Genomic DNA, 24,321 nt, shown 5'->3' with positions numbered 1-24,321 from the left:
TCGGAAAAGTCGCTGGCTTCGTCGAAAGCCAAGCAGATTTGAAAGCAATGAGATCCAATCTGATGACGTGCAGCGTTGTCATCAATGGGCTATTTCACGGTCCATCTTTGCTGGGTTTCCGGACAAAGCAATATCGAAGGAAAGGAAACAGCTGATGAAGTAGTCTGAAATTATTCTGAGATACCAAAAGGCTAGGCAGATAACTGTATACAGCCAACCTTTAGTGACCAAGCGAGATGATTTCTGCTCTCAAGGCCGAAATTCCACGGTTTAAAGCAAATAAAACGGAAGACCTCAAACGAACGATCTAGTTCTATCTGCCAAAGCTGCCATTGAAGCGCCTCAAACGCCAGGGATCAGACTTCTTCGACAACCTGGAAAAGATATTTTAGACCTTGTTAGTTTTATTTGTGTTTGAAAATGGTTCAGGAGATTGATGCCTTGATTATTAGTTTTTTCTTTTTATAAAAGGAATTTCAGTTATGTAAGCGTGCCTCCTCCTAGCACTCATTCGCAGAGGACACTCATGATGGACCACTATGTCTCCGAGTGAATGGGCGTGTAGCCTAAAAATAAAAATTATTGTTAGCTCAATACACCGTTTGGAACGAAATAGTATGCAAATATGCTTCGAAAAATAAAAATACAAAACCCGAGACAGTAGAATTCATTGTGTTTATGTTAGCTTGTTCTATTAGAACCTACCTACTTACGCAAAATACGACGTTTGATGCTGCTTATTGTCTTAAGCACCTCCCCTGATCCTAAAATTTCTGGACCCGAAACCTTTTCGGTCATCTTGTCATTATTCCCGCTGGCATTTTTTCTAAATTTTTTCAAATTTGACATTGCCAATTGGCATCAGTTGGCACAGAAGATAAGCGAATTGGAGTGCTTTTTTGAACTCGGCCAAAATCGCTTCACAATCTTATAGTATTTTTAACATGGTTTTACCGAATACAATTTTCATTAAAATAAAAAAAAATCCAATAAGTTCCGGGATCACCGAAATTCCTGGAAAATCACGAAAGATTCCTTAAAATATAATACAATTAACCATTTTATGGAGCTTGAGGCCGTTCAAGTACTCGAGGAGTTTTTTTTTATACTCGCGACCTCAACTAACGAAAATCCTGGAAAATCACGAAAGATTCCTTAAAATATAATACAATTAACCAGTTGTATGGAGCTTGAGGCCGTTTAAGTACTCGAGGAGTTTTTTTTGCCAAATTAAAAATAAGGATTCTGTGTGAATGGGAATTGAATGCGCAAATAGTAGCATCTTTAATTTTCCATTTTTAAATCTACATACATAGGCGACTTTTCAGCTGCTCGCACTCGCATAACGCCCACCATCAATCCCCGGCACCTTTATGCACGCCTTCCCTGCTTAGCAATACATCTATAATTTTAAACATCTTGCCAACTGTCACGCCCTCCAACACTGCTCACATATTCTATTAGAGTTTGTTTTTCTGATTTGACAACATTTGCAGCTTTTCGCGAAACCCAGATATTTATACATACATATGCACGTGCATGTATGTGCATGAATAAGTAATTGGGTAATAGGTAAATGCATATCTCTGGTGTAGACTTTACATAGATATGAGTACGAATTCAACATTCCAGCTGTGGTTTTTTTTTCAACTACTCAAATGACTATCAGCCCGAGCCGTCATAAATGCGTAGCTAGACTCTAAGGCATGACGTATGACGCAATCCTTAGTTGAAGTCGATCAACGTAAGGATAGCGTGCGCAAAGTAGAAGAATATTGGCACGTTCTACTGTAAAAGGAGAAACCAATAAGCACATTTAAGTATGTATGTAGAACAAAGAGGATATGCACTCTGTGTACGGTTGTGGCGGGTAGTAAAATCTTGTTTGAAATAAAAACGGATTGATTTTGTAATTCGAGATGTATCAGCAGCAGCAGCATCAGCTGTGCTGATCACAGTGATAAAATGGTAGTGATACACATAGTATTAAAGATTTAGGAGTTTCCGCAATGTCTGGCAGTGTTTACAGCAGATGAAATCTTATTTCTTCAAACGCACACTGCTGTTTTTTCAAATTATTTTCATAAGGACTTCGTCACTGAGTGCCAATTTCATTTGGCAGCAGGTGATGTCTGCGTCTAATATTTAACTGTATTATTTAGAATGGCGAAGAGTCACATTCTGCGAGAGGTGGCCGTGCTTTTGACTGAATATGACGGATATAGAGAGAAAAACCATAAAACGATAAAATCCATAAGTCCAGGGGTCACTGGTACGGACTGACTGGTACTACGTTAGTATGTCTGTCAACAGTGTACTTGAGTCACAGGCACCTTACTCGTGGGATTCTATGAAATAAGACCCTATATATTAAGAAAAAGAAAATGTTCAAATCTCTGTACCTTCTAAGAGTGCGCAACAGTCAGCAGTCTCAGAGATGCACTTGATGCCTAACATGATTGTTGAACAAATGACCATCGCAGCGGACGAATTGGTTGCGAACCAAAACGACCAAAGCGCTCAATTAAACTGGGAAGATTTTGTAATATACGATATGGAGTTCGGTCCTAATGGCCTTCTCAGCAACCGGGCGACCATAGATGTCAATATGGCCAACCTGCACGCCGGTTCAAATGGCAATTATTTACATCCAGATCCCTACAGATGAACAGAAGCACTTCTATCGCCACAGCCAGAGGAGACTGGTACTCCAGTCAGTAAAACGATGCTCAAAAGAAAATCTTGAACTGGTGTTGTTGACTAACAGCAAAAACAAAAGGAGCCGCTTAGTGAAACGCGGAAACGCTGTAGTGCCTAGGTAAGGTTGCGCCAATTTTAAAACCCTGGAAGTCCGCGGAGATTGTGGTAACCAATGGCACTGATTTACTCATCCCCAGGGTATATTGTGGCTACTTTGCGGAGCCATCAAATATTTACGAGGACAGTATTCTTGGTCATGAGGAAGTTCAGAACGTGGGGATCGGGATCGGGAGCTAGAGAGTGCTCAACAGGGGTAATAATAAAGCCACCACTGAGCTTACCCTAGCTGTCGATCCGCCACTCGAAGCACCGAAGAGCGAGCCTGCTGCTCAAAGGATGCACCCACGACACTGCGAAGTTGAGATGGGTACGGGACTAAATATTTAATCCCGACCCCGCCCATCCCGAAATTCGATTTTTAAGTGCCGAACCCGCCCATCCCAACATTTTTCAGAATTGTACTGCGGGTCCCGTGGGTCCCGATATCTATCTCTAAAGCAGGCTACACACGGACAACAAATTGAAACGAGCGGTTGAGATTTCAACATGTGTGGTGAGGTTTACAAACCGATCGAAGGTTCACAAAAATGGTCATGTCTTTCATATTAATTTTAAATAATAATGAAAGATCTGGCATCTTCCTATAATTTTTTTTTCTTTTTCGCCTCAATAAAACATTAAAAGGGCATATTTCAAACATCGTTTTTAAGGAAGATTTTGTGAATTTGCGGGGGTTGCGGTTTTATCGGGAGTGTCGGGAAAGGATTTTAGTCCCGTCCCGCCCGCCATATTTTTACAGATCTTCCCGATACCGCCCATCCCGGCCAATTTTAAATCAGTACCGTGGGTCCCGCGGGTCCCGCTGTCCCGCGCCCATCTCTAGTATGTACTTTCACTTTTATACGACATTTTGAAGGCAAATTTTCAATGAAGAATCAAATCAAGACAAAAAATCTTCTTTCTCACTCTTATTTCCTCACCTGGTATAATTTCATCATGCTCTCACCTATCGAAGTTGAAAGCGGGAAAAGAACAAGCCTAGCAATAATATTCAATATTTTTTAAGTGTTTATTTATGGATATCTACCTACAAGAGTCATCGCAACACACCTCGGCAAAAGTGTAAAATAATCCCACGCTGTCAAAGGAACAATTAATACTTGATTGCTTGTTTTGACGAGCAAACTCAAGTTCGTGGGTATAAATACAATGTTGGATATCGCTTTTGAATCACAACCTAAATAGAAAGAATTGCGAGTCAGACATACATACATATATTCGTTAACATTACAAAAAAAAAAAAACTAGTAAAACATGGTTGTTAAAAAACCTCAACCATCTCAATCGTTTGCAAAAATCATAAAAATGGCGCGCTTCGTTTCCGGATTGGTCGGTGCTGATGTGGCTTCTGAGAATTATAGGGTCAATATTATTACGATCATAGTGATAATATGTATTAGCATTTATTTCATATTCACTGCCACAACTGTGGCCAATGTATTTTCGGAGAACTGGACATACCTGCTGGAGGCATCCTGCATGGTGGGCAGCGTTTTGCAGGGCATCACCAAACTTATTTCGGGCATCGTATTCACCAAACAGGTCAGCGGAATGCGCTTGGAATTAGAGGCATTTTATCGGGAACACGAAACGAAGGGCGAGGCCTATTGCAAGGCCTTGCAGGAGTGTTGTGAACGTGTATGGCAGGTCATAAAAATGGTTGGAAACATTTATGCTGCTACAGCAGTGGGCATACTACTTTTAACTGCCATTCTGGTCATTGTAACTGAGAAGCAAGTCTACGTAATGCACTTTTTCATACCCGGCTTGGATGTTGGAACGCAATTTGGCTATTTGGCTACAATGGCGGTGCATACAGTGGTTTTTCTAGCTGGCATTTTCGGTCTATTTGCTGGCGATTTATTTTTTCTTATATATTTGGGACAACCGGAATTATTTCGTGACTTTTTGGTACTGAAAGTCAAAGCACTAAATGAGGCTGCTGCTGAAAAAAGTAAAACGGCTGAAAAGCTATTAATCGATATTATTGAATGGCATCAATACTATACCGAGTAAGCACACATTTTTTTTTTTTTTGCAATTTGGTGTGAAACGTAAAATTTTTTTCTTTTGTCGCTAAAATACTGGTATATTTTTTTTTTAGCTACAATGAGCGTTGTAACTATGTATTCTACTACATAATAACTATGCAAATCGTTACATCGGGCATCTCAATTATTTGTACTCTTTATATTCTACTTTTGGGAGATTGGCCTGGTGCATACCTGTACATTTTGGTAGCATTTTGTGGACTTTATCTATACTGTATTATTGGCACGAAAATCGAAACTTGTGTAAGCAAAAAAGGAGAGTGCTGTGTACAAATTTTAAGTCAACTTTAGTTCTTAAATAGTAAACGTTTGCGATTTTTTCGATTTATCCTAGAATCATGCATTTTATGAGGAACTTTACAATATCAATTGGTACGATTTGGAAGTGAAAAATCAGAAAATGATTATATTCATATTGATGAGGTCACAAAATCCTAGTGAAATTAAAATTGGTGGCGTCCTGCCGCTCTCTGTGCAAACAGCACTTTCGGTAAGAATGTAGTATATTTAACAAATGTTTGCTTGGCCAAGTATGTAAATCTTCTTATGCCTTTTTTTGCAGATAACTAAATCAATTTATGGAATATTTACAATGATGTTGGGTTTTTTGGATGAAGAACAGTGAAGGGGAAGCCCATATAAAACAAAATTATAAATGGTATATGCACATACATACATACATACTTTTGTTCATATGTATATGCAATGCATACTATGTACTATCTAAATCTAAATAGTCAGCTAAATCTGTAATAGTCAGCTATGCAAAAGACCCTAATTGACATTTTTTGAAGATTTGTTTATTTTAGTATTCTATATGAGCAACGATATATTTATCGATACTTTATATTTTTTTATCGATGTTGTTATCGAAATTTGTATCGTCATCGTAACTGATAAATGTACAAGTTGCATTCTAGAATTTTACCATCTTCTGGTTAATATCTATTATAATCAATATCAAAATTCCCATCGGTGTATGCAGTAAACGCTATCGTTTGCTTATCGTATTTAATTAAGCTTGTAAGGAATTATGCCAGATATATATATATATATGTATGTGTAGTTATGAGGGGCTAGAGCAGCAAAACTATCGATAGTCTGACCATCGATAGTATTCGATATACTTGTTGAAACTATCGATTACCAATGCAAGAAGTTGCAAGAGTTTACAGGAATTTACCAGAAAGCATTCCCGTACTCCGTTCTCTGGCAAAGAATGGGGAAAATGGGTAAGTAAAATCGATCCTCTCCTTGTCAGAAGTTGCAAGATTTGATTTGAGTTGAAGAATCTTTGCTGGTAAAAACTGGTAAATGGTCAAACTATCAGCGAATTGTAAGTTGAATAAGCAAAAAAAAAAGCGCATCTGCATTTTCACCGTATTCAATATATATATATGTAATCAAAAAATGGCATCCACGCTGTATTTGATATTTTTACCAATTTTTACCCGAAAAGCGTTCTAGTACTTTTGGTTTTTCTCTCTTTCTCTTAGAAAAGAAAACTTGAGGAACGAATTAATATTTATGTATTTAAAAATATGTTCGAAAATTACCTTTGAATACGTTTGTAACGTACTGCACGCTTGTTTTTTAATGTTTAACAGTTAAGTTAGAAGCAAAGTTATTGAAAAATTTAAATGAATTGAAATTGACTTTTCTTGAATTTAATTTTCAGCGAGTAAATTGAAATTTTGGAACCAAAAAGTGTGAGTAATATTTAAAGTATCGGTATAATTTGTGCAAGTTTTTCCATCCTTTCCGTCCTTTTCGAAGATTTTCATTTGGTGGTTAACAAATAGCGATTCAAAAACAAATGAACTCTGTCAAGGGAAGCCAATAAATAAGTATGTATGTATGTATATAAAAAATGGCAGTCAAATATAGAGTTTGAAAAGATATTATAGTATGCATTGGATTTTGACCCCTTTCGATGAAAGGATTGCGTGCACTTTATGAAATTTACGTTTTATGAAACGTACGTTTTATGTCAAGTCCTATATTTGCACAATACACGTTTTTATTCTAAAAATGTATTTTTTTTTTAGATTTTGAATGCTTATTATTAAGTTTTTGAAACGTAGATTTTTTTAATTTTCTGAAATCATGAGAATGACATCTTTTTGAACAAGAATTCAATGTACAGTTTGTGTACCACTCCTTTTTGAACCTATAGTAAACGTTCAAAAATTTGATTCAACTTCTTCCTATTTTTTTTTTTTTTTTTAAATAAAACAAAAACAAATAAATGTATATAACATATGACTAAGTGACCATCGAGTCAAGTTGCAGGAATGGTACTCTCAGAGATAGTAGTCGAGAGTTCTAGCTTTAATTTAAACCAGGAAGGTACTATTGTAAAATATTGTAAAAAACGTGATTTGTTGACACTTTGTCCTTATTTTTTTCAAAATCTAAAGCTGATGTGTTCGCTTACGGATTCGCAATCAGCACAAAAAAGTCTATCAATAAAAGCTATAACATTTGCCGTACCAAATTCTTTTTTTATATTTGATGGGCTGGGTTATCCACTAAAAATTAGCAAAAATTCAGATTTTTTTTTTCTACAGAAATTTTCCTTATGTGGTCCATAATAAACTTCGCTCCCCTATATAGTTATAGTTTTCGTCACATACGCAAATGTATTTTGTCATTTATTTAGTCTCAAGGGTTAGCTGTGGTGTGGTGATGAGCTAAGGGCACAATAGACCTACTGGTCGCAGTGCCTTATCTATCTATCTATCAGGTCTGAAGCCACACTGATATAATCCAAGCAATTTTTTCAAGCGGTGATTCAGTATTTCACACAGTATCGTCGACAACAATTTTAAGAAAGCTTATTGCTATGTATGTATTCATAAGACTAAATTCAGCTTAACAGCTGATACATGCCTGCCACCAGCTCTGGTATACCTTTGGCTCCGGGGACCTTGTTGTTTTTAAGCCACCTTATGGTTGTTCTCACCTCGTACAGGTCGAGTGTAGACGCGTGACAATCGATCCTTTACATTGGTGCGGATCATCAAACGTGCCGCCCATGTCGACATTCAAAAGCATTGAGAAGTTTTCCCTCCATATCTCACGTGCACTCTGGGCATCTGTTACAAAATTTCCATCTTCGTCTCTATAGGAACCAGCTCTGGTCTTGAAACTATTTCATTGCTGCCTTATTTTCTGATAGAATTTTCGAGCCGCTTTCCTGTCTGCCAGCGGCGCTGGAGCCACCCAAGCGACTTTAGCCGAGTTCAATAAAACACGGTGAGTCATTTATTTTCTGTGCCAACAAATGCCAAGTCAAGTTTTTCTCCAAATGATATTTTCTACACCGCATCTTTAGTCCTCTCTGTTTCTTCTCATAACGAGATGCCTGAAATATGTCTACAGCATATTGAGACTAGGTTCCAAAAAATATATAATCACAGTAGGTCTTCCTACAATATGTATTCACATTTCATATGTATGTGTTTCAATCGCTACGATACCCATTATGGAGCAAATTAATACCGCTGTAAACTAGGTATCACACTAATTGAATCATACATGAAAATTTTCTACTAAGTGAAGTCTCGGTGTTAAAACTAACACATGTAATTTATACCACATTTGATGTGCAAAATATTCTCACGTTGTCAGCTAGGGATTATTAAGTGCGTAGCAATTATTGCACGTGACGAGTAAATTACTTGTTTTGACAAGCGAACTCAGTTCAAGGATATAACTATAATATATATGTAGGAGCATACTATTACATAAATCACAAGGTGCAATCGAGGTGCAAGTTTCAACTTTTTTTTGTTATATTTAAAGTCGACTAGCCATGAGCGTTAAAAAAATGCGGCCGTCGCAATCGTTTGCGAAAATCATTAAAATGGCTCGCTTCGTTTCCGGTGTGGTCGGCGCTGATATCTCTGATGAACATTATAGGGTCAACATTATTACCGTTATTGTGATACTGTGCATCAGCATTTATTTCATCTTCACCGCCACCACTGTGGCTAGCGTATTTTCGGAAAACTGGAAATACTTGCTGGAAGCATCTTGTATGGTCGGCAGCGTATTGCAAGGCATCACCAAACTTATTTCGGGCATCGCCTACACCAAAGGACTTTCAGGAGTGCGCGTGGAGTTAGAAGCATTTTATCGGGAACACGAAACGAAGGGCGAGGCCTATTGCAAGGCCTTGGAGGAGTGTTGTGAGCGTGTTTGGCGAGTTATAAAAATGGTCGGACATCTCTATGCTGCTACCGTATTTGGAATTCTAACTTTGACCATCATTCTGGTTGTCGCTACCGAACGGCAAGTCTATGTAATGCACTTCTTCATCCCAGGATTGGATGTTGAGACGCAATTTGGTTATTTGGCTACAATGGCGGTGCATACAGTGGTTTTTCTAGCTGGCGCTTTTGGACTATTTGCTGGCGATTTATTCTTTCTGATCTACTTGGGGCAGCCAGAATTGTTTCGCGACATTTTAGTGTTGAAAGTGAACGCCCTAAATGAGGCTTCTGCCAAAAATTGCAAAACCACTGAAAGGCTATTGATCGATATAATTGAGTGGCATCAATACTACACAGAGTAAGGCTGTTGTTTTGCAATTTCAGCAAACTTGGGTGTGGTTTAGCGATTTTTTTTTTCTTCTTACATTTTTTTTTTTAGTTACAATGAGCGTTGCAACGGTATATTCTACTATATAATAACTATGCAAATCGTTACATCGGGCATCTCAATTATTTGCACCATGTATATTGTGCTAATGGGTGATTGGCCTGGTGCATACTTGTACATTTTGGTAGCATTTTGTGGGCTTTATCTATACTGTATTATTGGCACAAAAATCGAAACTTGTGTGAGTTTGCGAACAGAACCGGCCTAGTGTGCAGACATTCATATATTTAAAAACTGTATTTATTTCTCCCTAGAACCATGCATTTTGTGAGGAACTGTACAACATAAATTGGTATGATTTGCAGGTGAAACATCAGAAAATGCTGGTATTTGTTTTGAAGAAGTCACAAAATCCCAGTGAAATTAAAATTGGCGGAGTTCTACCACTTTCGGTACAAACTGCACTCTCGGTAATGGAGAAAGCAATTATTAATATGTATTTTTTAAATGGCGATTACTACTTTTTAACAATTTTATTTTACATTTCAGATTACAAAGTCCATTTATGGTATATTCACTATGATGCTGGGATTCTTGGACGAGGAACAATGAAGCAAAGAAACTAAATAAAATTGAGTTGTTAAAAAAAAAATCACCATACAATGTTTATAGTAATAATTTTTCAGTGAGGCTTCAAGCTCGACTGTTCATAGAATATTTAAAGAAGTAACCTTATTGGTGATTCCTGAAGGTTAATTTCGTCAATGCCATTTTAATAAAGCTGATCACCAAAGCAAGGATCGGAATTTGATTGGCTTTGGAAATTGTAGTAAATTCGTTAATGATATCACGGTTATTGTTGTTGTTGTAGCTGCTCTTTTTAGCCCTGCCAAGACCAGGTTGTCGTTTACTACAACTATTGTCATCAAGCTCAACTAACGGGAAGACCAAGAATACTTCCAATCCGACTGGGTTGGAACAGAGGAAGAGGAGCGTTAGGGGTTTATCAGGCATGCTGTCGGTTCCAAATTCTGTTTTATGAATCTCTGGATTCCGTCCGTAAGTTCATATACATAGACGCCTTCTGACGTGTCTAAGCGAGGACTCTGCATAACCTTACTAGGAACTGCTGACATGTCATAGTGTTGTGCCCCATGACGGGGAGCGCTTGGACCACGTCGTTCTGACGGTGCTCAGGTGTCATCATAAGCCATCCCGTAGCGGTGCGGAGTTTCGTGCTTTGGCAGCTATCTATGTAGCTTCATCTACTGCCTCCTGTTAGTCCCCGGCGACCACACTGGCGCTGCAAATTGCAATTGCAATAGCCTTGTATGTTGCCAACAACGTTTCTTTGCCTTTGCCCCTGGTGCTGACAGCTAACGACCTGAGAACCTTGTTCGTTCCCACGAAAGTAGGGTCTATGTAACGGGAACGATCCAGATGAATATCTGGCCAAGGACTGTTACTCCAGCATAATTCCCCAGAACTCAGTGGTGAATTTGTATACAACGACAACGACAACAACAACAACAACAACAGGACCTTGTTGATTCTATTGACAAGAAAGAGAACAGACAGTCGAAGGTAACTCCGAGTATTTTGGGGTTGTTCACAGTCGCAATTGGTTTGTCGTCGTAGTGAATTCTCAACTGTAGGCCGACCTCCTTCCTCCAGGTGGTGAAAAGTGTTGCTGATGATTTTGCAGTGAAGAAGCGAGAAAGTTCGAAAAAGTGACTGTTTACTTTCGAGCAAAAATGACTATTTCCAACTCCGGATGACAATCTCGAGCAGTCGTCAGCATAAGAGACAATAGAGACTCCGTCTGGTGATTGAGGGAGCTTTGAAATACATATAATAGTTAAGTAGCGGCGGGAAAGGACACCGCCCTGTGGAACCCACTGTTTAATTTTCTTTGGTTTGCTGGTTTTGTCTCTGAAAATATACTGACGAATGTCGACCACCCAGATAATTCGCTTACCATCGTTTGAGTCCCTTTGGGAGAGAGAAAGCCTCAACGTCTTCTAGTAGCTTGGATTGGGTGACGATGTCAAATGACTTTGACACATCCAATGCTACCAGGATTCTTGTGTCACAGGGGCGGTTTCAAGCCACGAGTTATCTAAGGGTTTATGTCATTAAGTGCTATTGTTGTGCAGTGCACTTTACGGAGTCCATGCTGATGCCTCGCTGTAGTCAGGTGGTTCGTTTAGTGCGTTGGTAGCAAAGCTGTAAGTATCTTCGCTACCACGGAAATCAGTGTTTTGTGGACGATAAGACTCCTTTGCTGGCCGATTTAAATAGGGGGGCCCTCTCCCCATTTTCAAGATGTCCGGAATGGTGAAAGTGGCTATGGACAGATTGAAACAACTTGGTGAGGTAATCTATTCCCGCAGGACCAAATTTTTTTAGCATCAACATCCATATTCTGTCGGGTCCTATGGCTTTGGAGGCTTTCGCTTTCCCGATGGCTACCCGAACCTGACCGCTGGTAAAAGCAAGAGGCGCACTGGGTGTTGGCAGGTTGAGTAGCCTTCTGGTCACTCGCGTTTGGCTTTGTCCACCGGAGGATGCAACGTTAACTGTTGGCTGAAATAGTTCTCGTATCGCTCCAGCTCCGACGAAGCGCGGTTACCGAAAGAGATTTCCACTCTGTCGCTGTTCTTCGTCAGGTTGGACAGTGACCTCACGGCTGACCAAAACTTACTCACACCAGACGTGAAGTTACAAGTCCTCAGATGTACTTTCCACTTCTTCCGCTTATGTGCGTTATGTGGGTATTTTCGTGATCGGCCTGACGAAGGTTGCTAGTACAGCCGCTTTATCTGGAAAATTCGGTCGGCTGTCTGAAATGCATCCTGCGGAACTTACGCTCACCTATTTCAACGTCGGTTGGTATGTAAAGGACTGATAGGGTGCTTTCAATAAGTTCCGCGAGGCCGTTCCAATCAGCTTTGATAAAGTTGACGTAGGTGCTCGGCTAGTGTGTTTGCTGATGGAGGGGGTGCTACAGCACAACAAGGGCCTACGTAGTTTCTCGTCTAATCTCGCGTGGTGCACAGTTCTGAACATGCACTTAAGTGGCACCTGCCAAGGCTGGCTGACACACTGAGCAGAATGTCTCTAACTTACGCAGCCGGTGTAGGTTTCTGGTACAGAGTTTAACTCGATGCCAGCCCTAAGCAGAAGAATGCCGAGGAGATCTTCTCCCATGGATGAATAACGTTTAAGAGATGTCGCCCACCTAAACAAGGTTAGATCGCCGAAACAACAGGCCTTGGCCACGTAAAACCCAAGTCATTACATAGAACTGGCTCTTACTCGTCAATTTTCCTCACTAGATAACAATTCTTTTGGTTTTTTGCGAAAGACTTACTACAGGGTATACAACTAGCAGCTTTCTATAAGGCTAAGATATCCGCCTGAAATATACTGCAGTCGAGCCAAAGATTAAATTTTTTACCAAAATATAATTTCAATTATTCGAAATAGGATAGAAATTTTTTTATTTATTTTTTTGAACAGAGGGGTTGCCATTTTACACTTTTTCGATTTACATACTATGTTCGGCATTTACAATCGGATCTTAAACTAGGATATATCAATATTCCTGTATCGAGGAGATGAACCTTATCGAAATTACCTTGCAAAAATACTTGCTTGTAAGGTGTTGCACTCTAATGTACATTAGAGTGGTCCAAATAAAATTTTTCCGAGCTAGGGTTTGGGGCACCTTCCAAAATTTTTCCTTTTTTCGAAAGAGGTACCAAACTTTACGTTTCTAAGTATAAATTTAGTGGATGCTGATGATGCTCATATTTTACTCTAGAAGTATTGTGTACATAAATAAATCAAACAATTGGTTAAGCAACCTAAGAAGATTTCTAATTTAAATTATCGAAAAATATATCACAAGCTTCAGTTGTCATGGCAACAGTAGCTTTTTATAAAAATCACCAATATTTCTGCCAGTTTCACAGCGATGCAGTAGTGCATTTCAAGGCCATTGAATTGGTTATAGTAGAAAATTTAAAGTTGGTATAGATATTACAAATATCAAAAGTAACAAGTAAGAAAGTCTAAGTTCGGGCGGAGCCGAACATTAAATACCCGGCGCAAGTATTAAATATATGTTTTTTTCACCCTTCCGAAACCTTCCGCTCGATGGTAAGCCGAGGTGTATCAATTTTGAGCAAATTAGCGTCCTTCAATTTCGAAATATTGGAGTTTCAAGCATTTCTTAAATTTACCGTTATATGAGAATCGGCCGTTATTTTAGTCCGATTTCAATAATTTTCAACGTTTTGCTTACACGTGGCAAGTACAATAACCATACCGAGTTTGGTACAAATTGGTAGAACGGTTACCGATATACTTATATGTGATCATAAGTGGGCGGTGCCACGCCCATTTTCCAAAATTTTACCATAAACGTATTTCTTGGTAAAGAATTGTTGCAAGCATCAATTTTGAATAAATTAGCTTCAATATTTACTGATTTATCGAAGATTTTGTATTTCTCTAAATTACCGTTATATGGGATGTGGGCGTGGTTATTGTCCGATTTTAAAAATTTTCGGCCATTTGGTATGCTGTACCAGGGCCAACAACTGTGCCAAGTTTGGAAGAAATTGGTGTAGCGGTTACCAAGATATACACATGTAACCATAAGTGGGCGTGGCTACGCCCATTTTCCAAAAATTTATAATATTCTTATTTTTCGTCTAAAAATTATTGTAAATATCAATTTTGAGTGAATTATCTTCAGTAGTTACTAAAATATCGCAGTTTTCGTATTTCTGGAAATTACCGTTATATGGGAAGTGGGCGTGGTTAAAGTCCGATTTCGCCCATTTTCAATACCAACCTACCTTGGATTAAGGGAAACCTACATACCAAATTTCGTTGAGATATCTCAATTTTTGCTCGAGTTATCGTGTACACGGACAGACGGACAGACGGACGGACAGACAGACATGGCTTAATCGATTTCTTTTTTCATCCTGATCATTTATGTATACATTTGTCTATATCTATCTCGAATCGTTTTGGCTGTTACAAACAACCGTTATGTGAACAAAATTAATATACCCTTGTGCACAAGTGCGCTCGGGTATAAAAAAACTAAGGTGGTGCCCCATTTTCTAGGATGATATTTTTTCCCCGTACACAAATTGGACCACTCTAATGTACATACTTACAATTAATTTTTGTATTTTTATATTTTTATTGTTTCTTAAATTTCATGAAAAGCGTACCCAAGTATCGTTATTTTAACATAGAAAGGTCCTATATAACATTTTAGTTTCTTTGTTGAAAATCAAGTCCTATTACTGCGAATTTCTTTCAAAGGCTGTTTTTATTAGAGAATGTAACTAATTTTATGCTGCAGTAGTGATTTTGAAAATGCAATATATTTTAGTGAGTAGTCGGCAGACTTTTTTACAGTGCGGGATTTGTAAAGAAAATGAATTATGATGGCCTTTCAATATAAAGGTAACCATACGTACATACATTAATTTCTCACAAGAAAACACTTCACTGGCTCTCATCCAGAAGTCGTAGCATCATAGTAAAAATGCCATAAATTGTTTTTGTTATCTGCATATGAGAAGGAGTACAAAGAAAAGAAGGATGATCAGTTACAAACACTTTTTAAGCATTTAAAACCGTATCTAATCATTACCGAAAGTGCAGTTTGTACCGAAAGCGGCAAGAAACCGGCAACTTTAATTTCGCTGGGATTTTGTGACTTCTTCAAAATTAATATAACCATTTTCTGATTTTTTACCTCTAAATCATACCAATTAATATTGTAAAGCTCTTCGCAAAACGCTTGATTCTGTAAGTATGATATTGAGATAGAGCATACATATTTCTATATTATTTGCAAGACCATATTATTTAATACTTACGCACGTTTCGATTTTGGTGCCAATAATACAATATAGATAAAGTCCGCTAAAGGCGATTACAATGTACAGATAAGCGCCTGGCCAGTCACCCATAAGAATAATATAGAGAGTACAAATAATTGAGATGCCCGATGTGACAATTTGCATAGTGATTATGTAATAAAATAAGCGGTTGCAGCGCTCATTGTAGCTGAAAAAATATACATATATAAATTCCAAAAAGAAGAGATCACACGCCAAACAACACCAAATTCAAATGTACGCAAATTACGCTTACTCTGTATAATATTGATGCCATTCAATAATATCGATTAATAGTCGTTCAGATTTTCTATCCTTTTTGTTAGATATCTCATTTAGCGCCCTTACTTTCAACACCAATAGATCAAGAAGCAAACTTGGTTGACCCAAAAAGAGCAAAAAGAATAAATCGCCAGCAAAGAGTCCAAAAGCGCCAGCTAGAAAAACCACTGTATGCACCGCCATTGTAGCCAAATAACCAAACCGAGTCTCGACATCCAATCCTGGGATGAAGAAGTGCATTACGTAGACTTGCCGTTCGGTAGCGAGAACCAAAATTGCAGTCAAAATTAGAATTCCAAATGCCGCAGCAGCATAGATATGCCCGACCATTTTTATAACCCGCCATACACGCTGACAACACTCGTTCAACGCCTTGCAGTAGGCCTCGCCCTTCGTTTCATATTCGCTATAGAGACTCTCTAACTCCAAGCGCATTGCTGCAATATCCTTGGCGAATACAATAGCCGAAATAAGTTTGGTGATGCCCTGCAAAACGCTGCCGACCATGCAAGATGCTTCCAACAAGTATGTCCAGTTCTCTGAAAATACGCTGGCCACAGTGGTGGCAGTGAAAATGAAATAAATGCCGATGCACAGTATCACAATAATGGTAACGATGTTGACCTTGTAATTCACATTGGAGACATCGGCACCGACCAATCCGGACATAAAGCGAAAAGCCTTGATGATTTTGGCAAACGATTCTGTGGGGCGAATTTCTTTCGTAGACATGTTGTGGTTGCTAAAGAAGTGAATCACTAGAAAGTGGTTTCACAATTGCGTAAAATAAAATGTTGTATTTTATAGTATGTACTTACATACATATTATAGCGTGAGAAGAAAAGTTAGCCCGTCACAACAAGCAATTAGGTTGTCATAGGAAATAATTAGCTTACATTTATTTTTTATTTGTGTGAGAACAAGGAAGCTACGGGGTCATTCCATGTAAAAGAGCAAAACGACATAAATTTTAAAACGCTTTAATTATTTCTATTTGAGCAGTAAACGCTTTTTAAATAACTAAATTTGATTACTCTATTAAGTAATATTTAAAAAATAAGTAAAAATTAACTGTAATTTTTATCTATGGAAACTTTAACTTCATGCATATGTTACTTTACACCAGCCACAAGAACCTGTCCCACCAGTCACAACTTTAAATATTTTTTAATATTTCTATGAAGATTATACATATAAGCCAAGTACGATACAAAAAAAAATCTTCCTTGAAAATTTAGTGTTTTGACGTGTTTGATGGGTTAAAATGTTCTACAAAATTATTGCTCGTGAAATTCTACTAAATGTACGGAAAAGTTTAGTTTCAGTTATTCAAGTTTTTCTTATACAAATCTTTGAAAAAAAGTTAAAAAACAGCATCAAAAATCTCATTATTACGATTCTGTTTAATATTTTTTTTTTTAATTTTTTAAAAATATTTTTGTGCACATTTTTTGAGCTTAACCCTTTTTGTCATTTGTTTTTTCAAAAAACATCTTTAAGAAACTATTTTTATTCATAAAAAACTCCATTTTTGGAGTTATTTTCAAAACGGTTCAGCTCGCTTAAATCTTAATATTTTTCCGAAATATTTTAATGTACGTCTTAAACTATAATAGATTTTATAATTCCAATGGAAAAACAGTACCGATTTTTTTTTTTTTTTTTTTTTGCATGCGTAGTGATGCAGTCTAGTGTACATATTTAGATGGTAAGTATTAATATTAAAAACATTAATTATACTTACATGAATATGGATGTGAATAAAAATTATCAATATAATCTGAGTACCAGACAATCTGCAAAGTCTAAATCATTAATATTAATTTTCGAAATTTTGAATCAATATCTACAAATCAATCAGTGAATATTTGGAAATTGTTGCATTACGCTGTAACACTGAACAACCCTCCAGTTTCACCCTCATATACTAATTACGCGCGTCGGTCTATCATTTTCTAACTGCGCGCATGTTGATCTTCGTTATGTACAGATTGGTGGCTATGGAGTGATTGCGTGAAAAATTGTAGAAACGTTTCTATGAACGATTGTTGCTTATTGAATCTCTGCACTAACAACGGCGATTATATCTGTATGTAAATTTATGAAGGAGTCTGAAATTGAATATAATTTTTCATTGGAAATCTGTAAGTATTAAATTTAAAAACTGGCATATTTAATTGAAGTTAAATTTCTGGATATGGGTAAATAATTATTCACTCATAAATAGCGTAGGGAGTTATGCTGAGACTAAGGGCCTTATTCTGTATCACGAAGGATAGGCAAAACGAACGATTCGTCTGCACATCTTGTGGTTATGTATGATAGGTAAAATCAAACTTTTGTAGGGAAACTTGAAATTTCTGCTTATTAAAAGTACAAGAACAATTCTAATCAAAATTGAATGGTACATCAAGTAAAGAAACACTCAAAAAAGTTACCAAACACTTTACAAGTATCTGAGCGCCATATATAGTTTTTAATTACCAGGATTCCAGATCCCAGAGTATCAAAAAAGTTAAGTTTCGAAATGAACTCTATACAGGACTACTTGAATTAAACGAGCATATTTATTTTAAACAATTATCTAAATTAATAATAAAAACAGGAATTTTTTGTGATATACCGCATTTCGGACGCCAAAATGAAATTATCGTAAAATTTTATTAGCTGCCTTAATCAAAAGCAGCACATTCGCATATTTGCTCGCATTGTATACATAATGGGCCACAAAATATCTCTTACAATGTACTGTTATCTGCAAGTATATTATTCTGCATTGTTGGACCACAACATATAATTTATATCCTGCAAAAATTAATTACCTGCAATGAATCAATTCAAGTAGTTTCATTGGCATCACAGCAGTGTGACCAGGTTAGTCTTTTTGAGGCTAGATTTAGCATTTAGCTTTAAGCTATAACCTCAGAATTTTCGATCTGACTTCGTGGCTGTTTTCTGGCCTTTTTCTACTTAAAATATTCATAGTAAAATTGGGACCGGAACTTATAAAAATACTTAGTATTTCAAAAACTACTGTTTACCGTTCAACTATTGCAATAAAGAGCAAAGCAGCATTTCTTTGAGAACATACATACTTCCTTAGCTTTTTCATATGTTTTAAAAAAGTAGTACTACGAAATCTGCCTTAAACTGTATTTTTGGAACAATTGATTTGTTAGCGTTTTTCTGGTGCACTCTGATTTAGAAAACATTCGTATTTCTATTCGCGAATTTTTTTGATTTTTCGTATCCTAAACTGAAATCCATTTTGCATACTTCGAAGTAATGTAGCCCTTAGTAACCTGAAAGATGTTATTTTGTATTTTGATTGGAATGATTTAAAGAAAATCGGTTTCGCGGAACTTATCGAGTTTTCGAAGAGTTTTTAAGGATTGAATATACTGACCTCTTTTTAACTTCATTTTTCATAGGGTATAACTTTTTCTAACCTTTTTTTAAAACCTATTTAGTCTCGCTTTTCGTGATCATCTGGTCACACTGCATCTCAGCCAAAATCATTCGTTTATACAATCATAGATATATGTAGTACATTCCCGCTTACGTGTGTTTAAAATTATATAGATTAGGGTGGTCCAATTTGCATGTAAAATAGTAAAGACGGAATTTTTATGCTCTCACCCCCTAGGATTGTTCTATATCGAAAAAAGTATACCACATTTTTTTTATTTTGAAATGAAAAAATATTTAGAGGTCGCTCAAAGCGCTCAAAGTTTTCCATGTATTTTGTATGTGAAAAAATAACTTTTCGTGGAAATGGTATGGAATTCTTGAAAATCAATATTTTTCAATCGGACGACTTTGTTTCTCTTCAACAGATTCCCAATAATAAAACCCAATTATTTTTTAACCAATTTTTCTTGGTAACTATATTTTATAGGACCGCCAAAACCTCTAGAAAATGCCAGAAAATGCAGTGGGGGGGATAAATAAAAAATCTTCATTATTAAAAAATGGTTAAATCAATAATTTAATATTGTTTTTGGAAGTCTCCTGAAGAGAACCAGAGTTTTCCGATCGAAAAATATTGATTTTCAAGAATTCCATACCATTTCCACGAAAAGTTGTTTTTTCCCCCATACAAAATGCATGGAAAAGTTGGAGCGCTTAGCGCGACCTCTCAATATTTTTTGATTTCAAATAAAAAATAGGGGTATACTTTTTTCGATATAGAACAATCGTAGAGGGTGAGAGCATTAAAATTCCGACTTTACTTATTTTGGACCACCCTAATGTAGACACATGTTTGTATTTAATGAAATTAGGCATATTTTCTTACGCAAAAATACCAGCTGATTTGGCGAACTATCAAGGGCCTTAAATTAGAGATGGTCACGGGACTAAATTTTCAATCCCGATCCCTCTCATCCTGAATTTAATTTTTTAAGTCCCGAACCCGCCAATCTCGACGTTTTTCATAATTTTACCGCGGGTTCCGTGGGTCCAGAAATTCACATGTCTTTCAAATAATTTTAAATGATAAAAAAAAATTATCAAAAAGATCTGGCATCTTCCGATTATGTATTTGGTCTTGGTTGTGCTTATTTCATATTTGCGGTGGTTACGGGTTTTGCCGGTAACGTCGAGAAAGTATTTTGGCGTCCCATCCCGGCGAGAAAGTATTTTGAAGACCTTCCCGATACTGCCAATCCCGTCCATTTTGAAATCAATACCGTGAGTCCCGAGGGTCCCGTGCCCATCTCTACCTTAAATAGAAGTGGTTTTTTATATGAAACTTAATATTTTGTTAGACGAAAACAAATGAGCTAAACGCAATAAAGAAGCCAATGAATTTTGAAATTTTACTAAGAAATAATTAGTTAAATACAAGCACATTTTGCTCATTTAGCAAAAGACTGTCATAAGTAAAAAAAATAAATAAATTTAAGGAGACTCGCTAAAAGCTTTCAATTCGTTCCCAAAATGCAGTAAAACGACGAGTTCGACGAGTTACGCGGAAACTCTACTAGATTTTAGCTAATTCTGCATTATTAGATCAAAAGTTTTGTTTTTTGAGTTATGACAGTCTTTTAGTAAATTTGTGTTATGTACATATATATGTATGTACGAGTGGTGGGAAGTATCGACTACTTTTGAGCATTAAGTTCTTTGATATCGACACTTTTAAGGGTCGGGTATTTTTGAGAGTACTGAGTACTTTCTTTAAAACTCGACGTGTCGGTAACATATCAATACTTAGAGTAGGAATCTCATAAGCTGGCAGCATTTATTCAAATTAATATATTAATCCCAAACTATATCGAATTAATTGCTTACTGTACTGGGTACAAGTATTGTACTTGAAAATTATAGTATGTACATTGGCTTGTTTGCACACTCTTGATCCAGAAGTCAGCTTAGAGAGGTGTAGGTTCTGGTAAGATTAATAATTTCTTTCCGAGAAGGTTTAATTCGCTGAAAACCATTTCCTCTGGGTTTATGCAGTGCCGCACTAACTAAAGAAGAAATTTTGTAACTTATGAGAGTTGACAGAATCGCTTGGACGACCATTATTTCGGCGTCTAAATCACCAAATTCGCAGCGCATATATGTATGTATGTATGTACATTAGGTCGTACCACCTTACAAGCAAGCAAAAAAGTTCGCCGTACGCCCCTGAGACTAAATTATTTTTAGAAGGCATTTTCCAACATTTTTCTTTTGTCGAACGTGGGGATCGACTTTTTACATTTTTCGATTGCACCTACATACATTCGGCAATTAAAAATATTCTTTAAAATAGTTCTACTAGAATAATCAAAATAATTACTGAGCAAAAGTTGAATTATTTTTGGTGAGCTTTTAATTTACGGGCACTAGAGTGGTACGTTAGGTTGAAAAGAAGCTGAATATACAAAAATCCGTAACGAACTAAAAATCCAAAATTCACTTTTTGATTGATTATGATGCATTTCATCGAATCATAAGTGCCCACATCGTTTTATGAAATAAAAAAGTTTAGTTTGTTGTGGCTTTTTTGCATTTCAGCGACGATGTGAGTCACGCGCATTCCGTACTATACTAACGATATGTAGATATCTATCATACATACTTTAAGATCCGACTGTAAGTGCCGAAGATATAGCGAAAAATTTAAAAAAAAAATATATTTCCCCTCAGCAAAAATAAATCGAAATTGCATTGCAAAAATACTTTAGACTCAGGGATGTAAGGCGAACTTTTTTCCGGTACGGTCTATTGTACATACATAAATACCAAACACAAGTATTAATGAGTAATTTTATGCATCACTTCGTGTGCAAAGCTGATTAAAAATTATTTCCAAAAAAGAAATTGGGAATAAACACATTTGCAAAAGCAAATTAATCAAAACCAAAAAACTAATGTTGCATTGAAGTAATACGAGTATGTATTAATGTTAACCGTAAAGAGAGATAAGTACAAACAATTTCGGAAATAAATTTTTTACATAAAAATTATAAGATCACGAGCATTTTTTTGTTTAGTAGATGCATTAAAAATGTCAAGTGAAGCAAATTCCCTATCCACCTAGTCTTTCTATCGCAAAGCGCTTCCGATGTACATATCTATAATATAGATATATATTATATGTATATAATACGCGAAGGGATTTTTGGCACCTGTGTAATAATTGAATATAAATTTTTTAATAAGCAATGCCATTATAAACGCACCGTGCGTTTGATTTTCCAAAATGAGGTGTCAAATTAAAACTCTTGGATTGCAGATATGCAATAAGGTTTTACTTTTTTGAAAAGAGTTGCTACCTTTTAAAAAATTATATTCAAATTACCTAAAAAAAGAATTATTACAAAATGGGTATCACTAGAAATGGTTTTGTACATCTTTGTTACTTGACTTAACTTTAGGAGAGTTGCCGCCTGTTAAAAAAATAAATTCAATTTGAATTAAGGAAATAAGTTAGGAGAAATATGTTTCAACATATGGGTGCATAACGAAGATAGCCGTTTGAAAATATTTTGAAGAGGGTTGCCACCTGCTCGCAATTTCGAATTTTGTTAACTTATCCACAAGTTGTATGAAATGTTAAAATAATGTCAAACGAAAGAATGTTAAGAAAACTTAATTTTGAACACAAAAAATATGTTGGGGTATTGGAAAAATTAAATTCAAATTATTAAATAAGTTAAATGAATTATTAAAATATGGGCATCAATCGAATGGGGGTTGAAAAATCTTTATTTTTGAACTATATTTAATTAAAATATGTAGACGAAGAATATTTAAGAATATCTTAGCGCGAAACTACTTTTCAAGAGGGCTGCCACCTGCTTAAGAAGTCGAATTTAACTATATCTATATATATAATACACGAAAGGACTTCTTGTCCAAGTCATCAGATCTGAACCGTTCGTTCGATTTTCAAAAATTAGGTGTGAAATTAAAGGGCTTGGTTGCAGATGTGCAATGAGGTTTTACTTTTTGAAAGAATTAGATTGAAATTATTTCAAAAACTAAATCGTTTATTAAAAAATAGGTATCAATCAAAGTGGTTATTGAAACATTGTTTCGTAACTTAACTGTGAGAGTGTTGCCCCTGTTTATGAAATCAAATTAAATTTTAAACAGGGAAATTACATAGGTTATTTTAAATTGTTCCCCCACAGGGGTCCAGACGAGAGCGTTTTAAAAAGGTTGTAATTTGAAAATGTTTTGAAAAGGGTTGCCACCTGCTTTAAAAGCCGAATTTAGTTAAAAGCATGTTATATGCAGTATTAAAATATGGGTGTTAGACGAAAGAGTTCTAATAAATCTTCAGTTTAAACATTAAAATTTTGTTTGATGGTTTGAAGAGAGCAGCCAGCTGTAGAAAATTTTAAATTCAAATTAATTATTAAGTTAAATAAATTACTAAAAGAGGTGATTTAATTGTTCATGGGTTTGAGAAGTATTTATATCTGAACTGTTTAAGAGAGTTGCCAGGTGATAAAAAATTCAATTTAATTCATCAGTTAATTGAATTATGTATCAAAGTATCAGACGGAAGAGCTTTAAAAATATTTCAGTTTGTAAATACTTCGCAGAGGGTTGCCACCTGTATGAAAAGTCTAACTGATTTAGCTTTTACCCAATTTTAATGAAATATTAAAATATGTGTGGCAAAGGAAAGAGTTTTAATAACACTTTAGTTTGTTAGGGTTGCCATCTAATCGATGTATTTTTTTTTAGCGATAAAGTTCGGTAATTGTGTTATCAGCCGTCTCTGTGAAAGCAATTGGCCCCCTCGGAGCCGCGATTTCACGCCCTTAGACTTTTTTGCGCCATGCCGTGAAGGACCGATATTATGCGAACAATCTGTTAACGATTCAGGCTCTTTAGGCGTATGTCGGTTAATAGGATGCGCTACTGCAACGACAGTCACTATGTAATGGGAATATTTGTTCTTGCGAATAAACCCATAATATACCGAAAAATTAGTTTGAGTTAATTTTTATAAATAAATAATTATTTTTGTTATGGTCATCAGATCTTTTATGTTAAGGTCTTCAGATCAGTACCGTCATTCTAAGTGTGCATTAAGGTTTAATTTTTTTGAAATTACGACTTTTTTTAGAGGTACAGGGTAGTTTGAATTTTGAGGACTCGACTGGAGGCTCAGGTTCATCTTT

The 24,321-nt window shown here is 36.3% G+C and overlaps 3 protein-coding genes across 3 annotated transcripts; 2 read left to right on the top strand and 1 right to left on the bottom strand.

Annotated features, from left to right (window-relative positions):
* Positions 1-4,074: 4,074 nt before the first annotated feature.
* Positions 4,075-5,496, top strand: LOC108360745 (odorant receptor 67d-like). The gene is made up of 4 exons (XM_017613166.1): positions 4,075-4,832; positions 4,925-5,114; positions 5,206-5,361; positions 5,434-5,496. Exons 1-4 carry the CDS (start codon positions 4,075-4,077, stop codon positions 5,494-5,496), a joined length of 1,167 nt encoding a protein of 388 aa, XP_017468655.1.
* A 3,192-nt stretch (positions 5,497-8,688) lies between these two features.
* LOC108360744 (odorant receptor 67d-like) lies at positions 8,689-10,088 on the top strand. The gene is made up of 4 exons (XM_017613165.1): positions 8,689-9,446; positions 9,528-9,717; positions 9,791-9,946; positions 10,026-10,088. The coding sequence occupies exons 1-4, from the start codon at positions 8,689-8,691 to the stop codon at positions 10,086-10,088; spliced, it is 1,167 nt and encodes a 388-aa protein (XP_017468654.1).
* Positions 10,089-15,011: 4,923 nt separating this feature from the next.
* On the bottom strand, positions 15,012-16,423 carry LOC108360740 (odorant receptor 67d-like). The gene is made up of 4 exons (XM_017613159.1): positions 15,666-16,423; positions 15,389-15,578; positions 15,160-15,315; positions 15,012-15,074 (listed from the first exon to the last, which is right to left on the bottom strand). The coding sequence occupies exons 1-4, from the start codon at positions 16,421-16,423 to the stop codon at positions 15,012-15,014; spliced, it is 1,167 nt and encodes a 388-aa protein (XP_017468648.1).
* Positions 16,424-24,321: the final 7,898 nt, after the last annotated feature.

The sequence above is a fragment of the Rhagoletis zephyria genome, unplaced genomic scaffold (assembly GCF_001687245.7).
Source record: "Rhagoletis zephyria isolate East Lansing unplaced genomic scaffold, Rhagoletis_zephyria_1.1 Rzeph_scaffold_00618, whole genome shotgun sequence".
Taxonomy (NCBI): Eukaryota; Metazoa; Arthropoda; class Insecta; order Diptera; family Tephritidae; genus Rhagoletis; species Rhagoletis zephyria.
Note: the sequence above shows the minus strand (reverse complement) of the source record. Positions and strands in the feature narration are given on the sequence as shown.